At 53.1% G+C, this 10,936-nt stretch overlaps 1 protein-coding gene across 1 annotated transcript; it reads left to right on the forward strand.

Annotated features, from left to right (window-relative positions):
• The first annotated feature begins 63 nt into the window (after positions 1–63).
• PARM1 (prostate androgen-regulated mucin-like protein 1) lies at positions 64–9,684 on the forward strand. The gene is made up of 5 exons (XM_042870530.1): positions 64–222; positions 914–1,154; positions 6,717–7,352; positions 8,228–8,306; positions 9,114–9,684. The coding sequence occupies exons 1-5, from the start codon at positions 64–66 to the stop codon at positions 9,196–9,198; spliced, it is 1,200 nt and encodes a 399-aa protein (XP_042726464.1). The 3' UTR covers positions 9,199–9,684.
• Positions 9,685–10,936: the final 1,252 nt, after the last annotated feature.

Below are 10,936 nucleotides of genomic sequence, written 5' to 3' on the forward strand. Positions count from 1 at the left end.
CCCGCATGAGCTCAAGGGGAGGAATGACGGGCTGGAAAGAAAGCGGTGACCTCACGCCGCGGGATGGCGGCTGTGAACGCGGCGCTGGCAGCCGCCCCGCTTGGCCGCTCGCCTGGGCTCCGCTCCCGCAAACGCCCGGCTGGTGGGCGGTCCTGGCGGCCCGCGTGTGCCTCGTCCTGGGTCCCTCTGAACGGGCCGTGTGGGCCCCCGGGCAGCAGGGGTGTGAGAACCCTCTTCCGTTAGGGGAACCCTATCTATTTCCAGCACAGCAGCTCGGATATCCTATATTTACCGCATGCTGTAGTTCCTGCGGTCTCCCAGGCATCGGCTCTCGGATATCTGACCGAGCCTCGTGTACGCCACCCGAGGGCCGAGCTTCTCGGCTCTTTCAGCCATTCGTCTTTTGTGCGCTACTACTTCTAGAACTCCCCAAACTCAGCAGTCCCTCCTGCTTAGCAAGCTCTCTGTGTTCTTTTCCTCTTCAGCATCCTCTTTCTCCTCAGCATTTTTTATTTCACCTCTTTAGATCTCAGAACCCTTCCTTGCCAGCGGCACTGCTAAGACGGCTGCCCACATCTCAGCCATTCCCTTCTGCCCCCAGAAATGGAAGAGACTTCCAGCTGAGAGGGTGCAGGAGGTCAAGAGAAGCCGATGGCGGGTGAATTCCCCAAACAAAAAAGTCAGAGAACCTCTTAAACAGCAAACGTGCCAAAGAATCTGTTGCTAATGACCGTGCCAACAAGACTAGGCGGGGGAAACCCGTGCCGGTGACACCTGGTGAGGTGAGCACGCAGAAGCGGCCAATGCCAATGAAACCAGGAGGAGGCGGCTATGCAGACGGCAGCTGGAGCCAGAGGACGGTGCCTAAGAAAGGTCTCCGAGGCTTCTCACGGTTTCCGCGTGGGGTTTGCAGCCAGGGCGATGCCGAAAGTGGGGGGAGCGGTGGCTGCGCGATGCCGGTGCCAGCAGGTGCCGCTGCGCTCTCGGTGCCGCTGCGGGCGGCGAGCGGGGCGGGGAGCGGGGCGGGCGATGCCTCCCCCCGCCTCCTCCCTCCATCCCTGCCTCCCTCCCTCCGTCCTCGGCCGCTCGCGCCGCCGGGACCATGGGCTGCTGCTGCCGCCTTCTCCTCGCCCTCCTCCTCCTCCTGCCCGCAGGTGAGCGGTGGAGACGCGCGTGGGAGGGGAACGCGGCGGGACACCGCGCTGCTCGCCCTCGTGGGGCGAGGGGCGCTCCGAGGCTGTGTGGAAAGCGGCCCTCCTGGCCGCGGGTCCTGGGGGCAGCCGGGATGCGTTCAGCCCGGAGCCGCGCGGGTCCGCGGGTACCCACAGAGGCGCGCTTCGGAGCGTCCCTGGCCCTCGGGAGGTTTTGGGGGCAGCTCGGGGAGCGGTAAAGCGCCTGGCGGAGCTGCGAGTCCCGCGCAGGGACAAACGCGTTGGGCGAAGAAGCGTTTAGCGGGACCGGAGCCGTGCCTGGCTGGGTGAGGTGCGGGAGCACTCAGCCATTCGGGGACCAAACGGCCCGGAGCGGGTCAGCTGTTCCTGGGACGTCTCCAGCCGAGCGTCTCCCACCTGCAGTCGCTGGCAGTGCTGAGGCTGGGGACGCGTTGTTCCCAGTGCGGTATCCCATAGCAGCATTGGTGGGACCCTGTGGAAGACCCCTGGGAAAATTCCTACTCCGTGCCTCTTGGGATGCACAAGAGCACGAATCTTTTGGATGCTTCCCATATGTATATATTATTATTATTATTTTCTCCATTGAAATAGTATTTACAAGAAAAACAAAACCAAACAAAACCCCAAACTCTTCCACCTTTAAAACAAAATAAAACCAACATAACCAACAGTACAGATTATTATTTAAATATGCTCTGAGCTCGTTCTTCAGGAATTAGTGACAGAGAGAACACAGCTTGGCAAGTACCAAATATTATCAGGCTTTTTCCTGCCCCTCTAATGAGATAACAGCATCTCTCACACTGCGTTTGAGAAAAGGAGGGAGAAGTTTTTGCCATTCCTTTACTCAGAAGGCAGGACACCGGACCAAAGTCCTGTCAGAGCCATCTCAGCACCTTTATTCTTCTTCGTTAGAGCTCAGGACCAGCAAGACACAAAGCAAATCTCTGCAGTCACTCTGACCCTGCAGGGGGAACCTGTCCCACAGCTGCTGCTCCCCCATAACAGCACCCATCACAAAAGGTGCATCCCCTCATTGTCACAGGGGGACAGGGACCACCAGAGCCAGAGGATCCCTCCATCCTCATTGCCCCTTAGGCTGCCTACAGAGAGGCAGCTGCTGCTCCCTGGGTTGGAAATATCCCCACAGTGAGCGCTCTGAACCAAGACCCCTGTGGATTTCTCCCTGGGCAGTACCCAGGCAGGCAGAGGGATGCCTGGGACAGCCTCTCCCAAGGGGACAGACACAGGAGAGCAGGTGAGGAACGCAGACAGCATGTTTGTTTCCATTGCGTGTCTGTTTCTTTGAACTACAGAAAGCTTCAGGCTTGGGAGCAATTAGGCTTAACCCATTTAATGACCATGCAGGAAGCCAGCCCAGCTAGCCATTAAGTCAAAGCAACCAAGGGTACATGTGATCTGAGTGCCAGGGATTTTTTTTTTTCTTTTTCACTGAAAGCTTTGTTATTGCATTTGCATTGGACCCTGTCTTTCTCCTCCCCTCAATGCCCTCCCCAGATGTTGTGGGGCTGTCAGCACAACCTAGCTGCGCAGTGGGAGCTGAGGCCGCCCAGCTCCTTGTGTTCTCAGAAAAAGCAGGAATCCAGGCAGAACCCAGCGCTGTCTGCATGTGCTCACATGAGGGAGATCTGCACCACAGCTGCAGGTTGGCAGTGTCAGGCTGGGAAGCAGAAGCACCGTAACCTGACCACAAGCAAGGAGAAGGGACAGCAGAAAAGGAGAAGCAGCAGCAGAACGGCACAGGAAAGCATTGGTCACAGATATGAAGGCTCAACTAACGAGGTTACAGGCAGGAAACCCTTGCCCTATATTTAAGTATATAGTGTTTTACTGTTCCACACAGCAATAAAGCACTGCGTGCTGTAGGAGCAAGGGAGTCAGGGGTCACTCTACCACTTCCTGCTGAGAGCTTGCATAGCATGTATCTGTGGGTAAGGAGCCACTGAACTCCTCATCCAGAGCAAGCGTTCTTGGTTCAGAAGGGTCAGCTGCTTCTCCAAACACAATGCATGAATAAACCATCCCAAGCTATGTATTTTCACATAGCACTGCCAGCATTTATAATTTATCACCCATAAAGCTCTCTATATACTCTCAGCAGCAACAGCAGCTGCAGCCAGCAGCTTTTGTAATAGGCCTCACTCTGCTCATAGCCCCCAGCACTCTGTGGTGCATGGGGCTGCGGCAGCATCTGCCTCTGGGGGGATCCTGAGGGCAGATGTTGAGGCTGCCCTTAATTTTTGCTTACAGATCTAGGAGCAAAAAAAATCTGATGCTGTGTCTTACCCATGTGTTTCTATTTGTACCTATCCAGCAGCAGCTGCTGGGATGGGAAGTGGCACCTAGCTTTGCTGCATGAAATAGGTGTGCTCTGGACAGCCAAGAGAGCTCTCTTGGGTGAACTTATTCATTGCTCTTTGCTGCATTCCCATCTTTCAGAAAAAGGGTGTTTAGGTTAAGTTTGGAAGCTGTTGTAGTCAAGATAAGTGGCTGGGAAGGAAGAGAAAGAAATAGCCATGCTATTCCCCAAAGCAGTACCACTCACCTCCTGATGCAGGCACACAGCAAAATGTGATGGCTGGGGAGCATCCCCCAAGGGTCTGGGTTAATGTGGGGAGAGGGCTGCATTCCCCATGTGGGTTAGTTCAGGTGGACCTTCTGGTGGCTGTATCAGGTGCAGCATGTCAAATGGAAGCTGGTTGAGAGCACCATTTCCACCTCTTGCTGGGTGCTGTTGCTTTAGCACAGCTGTTGTGTCTGATTTCATTTTTCTTGGGCTGGAGCTCTCTTGTTTTCACATTGCTTCTCAGCTGGTGTAACAGCCTGTTCCGAGTGCTGATGAGCAATGCACTGCTAATGAGGCTCCCAGCCCAGGCTAGGTATGTGCTGCTAAAGCAGAGCTTAGCTTGTATGAGGGTGAGACATCACCTCTGCTTGCCATGGAGGAACTGGGCCAGCAGCATGCCAACAGGAATCAATCCACACATTCGGTGGTATTCCCTGGGGTTTCCCAGGTGACTGCACTTAATGCTCTTGAAAATGAAAGCATTTGTATTAGAGGGATTTGGGCTTTTCTCACTCATTTCCCATCCTCTCCAAGAAGACTACCCGTGCCAGTGGCCACTTAGAGCTCACGTGGAGCTGGAACATGGGTGGTGCAGGGTGCTGTGCCAAGCTGCTGCTTGTGCATGGTTACCTGGTGCTCTCCATCCCGTTCTGCTCCCATCCAGATTCCTGCAAGGCAGTTGCTGCTTTAAGGGAATTAGATGGGCAAATTTCTCAGGGTTGAGCTATGCATGGTATCCTTTGATAACTGATGTCCTTCAGTTGCTTTGACAACCCCTGCTTGCCTCTGAAGTCACATGCTCTGAAAGGAAGATTTCTGGTGTTTTTTTAATCCTTTATTCCAGTGCACTCTTCTGGCTATTGCTCACAGTTGCAGCCCAGGTGCTGAGCAAACAAGGGAACCACCACCTCAGCATTTCTTCACCTTTTCAGATGTGCTTAGAGAGGAGCTGGCTTGCTGCGTGCCACCCAGCACCAGGAGGGTGGGCTGTCTTTTGTGGGATGTGGTGGCTTATTGGGAAGGACCCAAGATTGCCGGTGGGATCCCTTCAGCTCTCCTGGGCAATGCCTGTGACTTGTGATCTGCTGGGGATGAGTGCCCAGTTGAGGCACATACCCAGACCTGGCTGTGAGGCCAGCTGCACTTGTGCCATGTAGGTATTATCAGAAACTTTCTGACTCATCCCAGCCAGCAGCACTGCCAGCTCTGCAGGATCCCTACCAGTTTGCCCCGGATGTTCAGGCAGACCATGGTGGTGCTGCTGGCCCAAAGGACACACAGACACTGGGTAAACCCCAAAACCAAGCAGGGGTGAGGATGTGTTTTGAATTTCGGGATCCACAGGGACTGAGAAGGAAGCTGTCCCACAGCAGGTCTCCTTGGTGATTAACAGGGGCAGGCGTGCTTCTCCTGCAAGAGAGAGCCCATCCATCCCTGACATTCAGCATGGGATGGCTTTCTTCAAGTGCAAGGGGTAACTCTGCAAACACTACCTCACAGTAGAGCTTTTTTAATACAAATCTGGCTGGTGTTCAGAATGAGGCTTCAGGCAAGCAGCAAGGGGGTCCAGGGAGGCAGTGAGCTGCTCCTCTCCATGAAAGGCCCAGCTTTCTTCACAGAGAGCTAACAGAGTGCTCAGGGTACTACCAGCCCACTGAGGGTCTTGTTGGAACAGCAACGCATCTTGCAAGAAGCTGGGGTGGCAGCCTTTAACCTGCTGGTCCAGTTGCACCCGGCTGACATGCCCCAGTAAATATGTGGGAAGCATTACTTCAAAGCAATTAAGTACAGCCCCAGCCCTGATCTCAAGAATCCCAGGGCTGAAGGGATGCTTGCTTCAGGTTGTCAGCACGTCCACATCCTCAGACACCACCTAGCAACTGCTTTCTGCCCTAGTTTGGCCACCACCGGTGCAGAGCTCTTAAAATGGTGGATGCATGTTCTACACCTTCCTTTGCAGAGGTATATGTGCCTGCTGCTGCGATTCTGTTTTGGAATTAACAATGCCTGCTGACAGGGATGCTGGCTTGTGGTAATGCAGCTTGCTGCGCTGAATCCTCCCAGCTGCCTTGGCAGCTCTTGTTGCTTGGGAAAGGTGTTGCTCAGCACTCCTGATGAATCCAGCTGGGGCCTTTGGGTGCCACCAACTGTGGGCCATGGGAATGGGTGGCCACCTTCTCCCAAGTTATGGCTGGGGGCACCTGGGGTGTGGAGCCAGCTCTCCTGGTGCCACCAACGAGGGGCTTTGGGGAAACTGGCCTTTCCGATGGTAAGGAAAAAATCAGTATTGTCCTGAAATTTTTGTTCTCTGATCTCATGCAGCTCCATGCTAGGATGCTGTGGGGTTATACATAAGCGAGAACATGGGAATAAAAATTCCCCCTGATGTCAGTTGCTGCTGGCACACTCTTTCTCCAGCCTAGCTGTGCCCATGGAGCTGCTAGTGGTGGCTTAGAGCTGAGTTTGGCCCTGTCGAGAACAGAAAAAAGAAGAAAAAAATAGCAGCCACTGGTGGGGACCAGTGGAAAGAATGGGGAAAGAATGACTCATCTTTATGTTAAGAAATGGAGATGAATGAATGAATGCACAGGGAAACAGTGAGGGAAGAAAGAGGCATCCTGTGTCACAGTTCCTAGCTGTGTGGTGCTTGCTGCTGCCTGCTCTGAGGGAGTTGGGGACAAGGGTGCCAGCCTGGGATAGGAGCTGAGCCCTGAAGAGAAATAGGCTGGGATATGTGGGATGGGGGTTCCAAGTGCTGAGCTCCTCTAACCCACTCCCTGGAAACGTGAGCAGGAAGAATCCCCTCCTTTCCACCATTTTCTTCTAGATGTTGATTTTGGCTGGCTTTGGGTTTCTAGGAGCTGTGGAGAAGGAAGTCCCCATTACCATTGTTGCGATGGCTACAGAGACTTCATAAAGATTTCCTAGTTACTAATGCTTGTTTTTCTCCCTGCCAGGACTCGGTGATGACCCCATAGCATCCCTCACCCCCTTTCCAGTGGTGGGGACATCAGCAGGGCCAGGCTCAGGGGGCACATCTGTCCCCACAGCAGCTCCCCACCAGTCTACACCTCTGACAGCTGCGGGACCCACCAGTAATGGAGTGTCCCCCGAGGCGGGTGGCCGCAATGGGAGCACCACGGCCATGCTGTCCCCTGCCTCCACCCCCACAAACACTGTCACTGCAGCAGACAGCCCATCAGTGGCCCCCAGTTCAGTGCCACCAACCTTGGAGACAGTCCTGAGTCCTTGGACAGCACATTCCAGCATGGCGAGAGGCACGACAGATTCGGGGACAAATCCAAGCCCTGTGGACACGCCTGCATCCTTCCCTTCTTCCTCCCCTCACAGCAGCACCCTGCACTCATCCCCTGGGACAGCACTGCTCTCACCACCCATCCCCACCCAGCCACCGGCACTGATGAAGGACGTCCCTTCCCCAGGGATGCTGGCTATGGCATCAAGCCTGGCCATGGAGCCAACATCCCCCTCAGTGACTGTGGCCAGCCCCACCAAGGGCATGGCTGAAGAAGGCAGAAGTACTCCCTCCACTGGTGTCACCATAGAAGAGGTTCCACATGCCTTGAGTGCAGGTGAGCAGCACCCCTCTCTGCGCACACACAATATATATGCAACTTTTTTTTCCTGCTCTTATCAGTTACAATTTACTTTTCCAGTTATTTTTTCACTTAATTTCACTTTCACTGTATTTTGAGAGCAAAGATGTGCTCCCTGGAGGAGCCTGTGTCATCTGTAGAGGCAAGGGATTGTGGATACCCACACTCAAACACTCAGATGTGAATAAAACCCTGAGCTGCAAAGATGACTTAAAATGTTCAAGGAAGAAAGGAAGGAAGCCTCAACCATGAGTTAGGAGTTGGGAAGATGTATGTTTCTTCTCTCCTTTCTGGAGACAGCATGAAGCCAGCTTTGACCTGTCTTCTGCAAGCCCAGATGGGTTAAAGGACCAGAAAGTGGAGGTGGCTAGAACCGCTTCCTTGCATGGCTTCCAGCCCTGACTTGGCACCTGGTGCTGCCTGATGCTGGCAGGAACACTGAGGAGAAAGCCCAGATTTCGTAGAATGGTTTAGGTTGGAATGTACCTTTAAAGGTCCAACCCCAAGGGCTGGATTTTGCAAGGAAAGCTCAGTTATATCTCTGCTGGGGGCTGCTAGACCCCCCAAAACCTTTTTACCTGAGCACAGACTGAGATGAATTTAAAGCTCCTGATCAAGAAATAGATAGTAGCTCTGGGGCTTCTAGGTCTGCAGTAGTGGAAAAACAACCATTGTTTTATCCCAAACCCATCTGCCCTGTGTTATGGGAACGGAGCAACACATAAGGATAGTGGGGCCCAGCAGCCTCCAGAAGGGATTTTTTGGGGAGCATCACAGGGATGCCTGTGCAGGAGATGGATCTGGCACTGGCACCAGGAGCTGAGCACTGCCCTTTCTGGTGCTCCCTGCAGGCAGCATCGTGGCCATAACCGTGACAGTCATCGTGGTGGTCGTGCTGGTCTTTGGGGCGGCGGCGTACCTCAAGATCAGGTAAGGCTGGCCCTCTGCAGGGCCTTGAGTCCCAGTCTTTGGAATCATGTCTCTATTGAAAGCCAGAGCTTTCTCTGTTGCTTTACAGAAGTCTCACTCAAATGCCAGAGATGCTGCTCAGCACGCAGCCATAACCAGCAGTTATCCCCAGGGTGAGCTGTTGCCTTGCACCTTGCTGTGCCTGCAGTGATAAGCAGCAGCGTGGCCCAACAAGATCTAGATGAGCAAGTCTCATGTTAATCATCAAATCACAGAACAGCTCAAGCCCATCCTAATTCCAACCTTCCTGTTTACTGTTAGGTGTGCCCCAAAACATGGCATGGGCTCATTCTCCCTCCCAGGGGGTCATGGGGAGGCAATGATCCTTTCCCAGTGCCATTTTGGTGTGTTCTGTAGGCGGCTGGTCAAGGTGGGGTTTGCTGGTGGCAAACTGCCTTCTACAGAAATATCTCAAAAACGACGTCGTGAAGGCCCAGGTGCATTTTTTTTTTTCGTTTTACCCTACAGTAAAAGAATTAATAAACCACTAAAGCAGCCAGCATGTTAAAAAAAAAAAACAAAAAAACAATAAAGAGGGCTCCTGTAGCTGTGCATTGGCCAGCTCCTTGCTGCCCACACTGCAAGTGCCACAAGCTCCATGCTGTCCTCCTCATATGCCTAGTGGCAAAGCACAGGGCGTTCTTCCTGTCCCTCTGAAGGACACATATGGGCTTTGAGAATTTTGATGATATCTTTCTGGCCCTCTATGTGAGCACCCCTGACTCATTTTGCCTTCTGCAGGCTAACATGGCGCCATGTTCCCCACAGGCACTCCTCCTACGGAAGGCTGCTGGACGACCACGACTATGGCTCCTGGGGGAACTACAACAACCCCCTCTACGACGACTCCTAGCAGAAGATCCTTATTTATCAGCGCTTCCCCAGCACGCACCTGCTGCTTGTCCTCGCCACGCATGCTGGGCTGCAGCCTGGAGGCCAAGCTGCCACCATGAGCAGCACACCGCAACAGGCCCAGCAGGAGGCGGCTGGCCGCAGGGCAGGTGCACAGCGCCCACAATAAACCTGAGTGTTGGCGCTTTGTGTGGGAAGCTCTCTGATAACATGGGGTGGGTGCTGCTTCGGAAGTGGAGGGGGACCTGGGGCAGGTCTGCCCCTTTGCTGCTAGCCCAATAAACCCAAATTCCCTTTGGGAGGGCTTTGGGAGGCAAAGGCAGAAGACGGCAGCCCTGCGTTATCTCCGGAAAGAACACGGAGCGTCCCATTGCTTTACGTGTCCCTCCCTCCAAGATCACCTCCCTGCACTGTCCCACTGCAAAAGCCTATGCCTTCCCTCGCCTGTGGTAGCTCGCCATGGGCAATTACACAACTGCTTACTCTCCTGCTGTTTCCTTTTGTGTGTTTATGCAGAGAAGCATGTCATTTCACTTTTCCTCCTTTCTTTTTTCCTCCAACGCAGCGTGGGAGCCTGCAGGAAGGGCGCCTTTCCCACCTGCACTTCTGGGATAAGGAACACCCCACTGCTGAAACCCATAGTTTGCTCTGCAGCACTATTTTTCATCCTTCAAACAGTTGTCCTCTAAAATACACTGAAGCCATTTTTATCCCCAGTTTATGCACGCAGTTAATTGCACACACGCACACACCAAAAAGGAAAAAAAGGGGGCTGGGTTGTTTATGGTTGGTTTCATCTTTAAATGCTGCAGTGTATACTACAGGCTTCTACAAGAGCAGGTGGGCTGGCAGCACTGTGTTCAAACCCCTCACTTTTTGGGGACCAGCAACACAAAGCTGTCCATTCAGGGGACAGCTGAGATGGGCAAGACCAGATTTCTCTGCTGGTTCCTTGGCAGAACAAGCCCTATGTATGTGCACAGGTCTGCAGCTCCAGCCTTCCTCTGGGCATGATGCTTGAGCACCTGGCTGAACACTGGAACAGGGGCTTATTTTGGGAAGAGGGTGGTCACCTCCCACAACAAAGTCTCCACAGCACCTTCGCAGCCCCACACTGGTGAGCTCATGGAGAAAACTTCATCAGCTTTCAGGAGCCTTCACCAGGCACCTCAACATGGAGGCCTCTCACCTGGGCTTGGTGGCAGAGATGCTGCCCTCCAGTGAAGATGAGCTGTGGGTACCAAGCAGCTCCTCATTCTTTTTTAAGGCGGATGGGTTAGAAACAGCAAATAAAGCAGAGAACATCACTAAAGTGCTGCAGAGCCCTGAGGTTTGTCTTTATCTGAGATATCTCATGCACTTGGAGTCCTCTTCACCTGTGCTGAAGGGCACAGCAGATTTGGAGCAGGTATGACAGCAGGCAAGAAAACTAGCCATGATCAAGGGAAAATGGCCATAATTAAGAACACAACCTGTGCAGAGAGGGCAGTGTTCATTCACTTCCTTTTCTAGCATCAGCTAGAAAATGGGTCCACAACAAGGTCACAGTCCCTTGGTGAAGCATGTTGGCTCTGGGAGAAAGCAGATCAGTTTACAAGAGAAAAACTTGCTGATAACTACACCTTCAAATCCATCCAGCTGTGGAAAGCCAAACTTTTGGCATACATAGAGCAAGTTTTATGATATGGTTTCTCCTTTCTTGTTTTTTTTTTTTTTTTTTTTTTTTTTTTTTTTTTTTT

The sequence above is a fragment of the Lagopus leucura genome, unplaced genomic scaffold (genome assembly GCF_019238085.1).
Source record: "Lagopus leucura isolate 7727_CA_CO unplaced genomic scaffold, USGS_WTPT01 Super-Scaffold_100004, whole genome shotgun sequence".
NCBI lineage: Eukaryota > Metazoa > Chordata > Aves > Galliformes > Phasianidae > Lagopus > Lagopus leucura.

Coding starts and splice junctions, on each gene's coding strand:
- PARM1 (XM_042870530.1), top strand. CDS start 64: ATGGCGGCTGTGAACGCGGCGCTGGCAGCCGCCCCGCTTGGCCGCTCG. Junction 223..913: donor GGCCCCCGGGCAGCAGGGGT/GTGAGAACCCTC, acceptor TGGGGTTTGCAG/CCAGGGCGATGCCGAAAGTG. Junction 8,307..9,113: donor GCGGCGTACCTCAAGATCAG/GTAAGGCTGGCC, acceptor TGTTCCCCACAG/GCACTCCTCCTACGGAAGGC.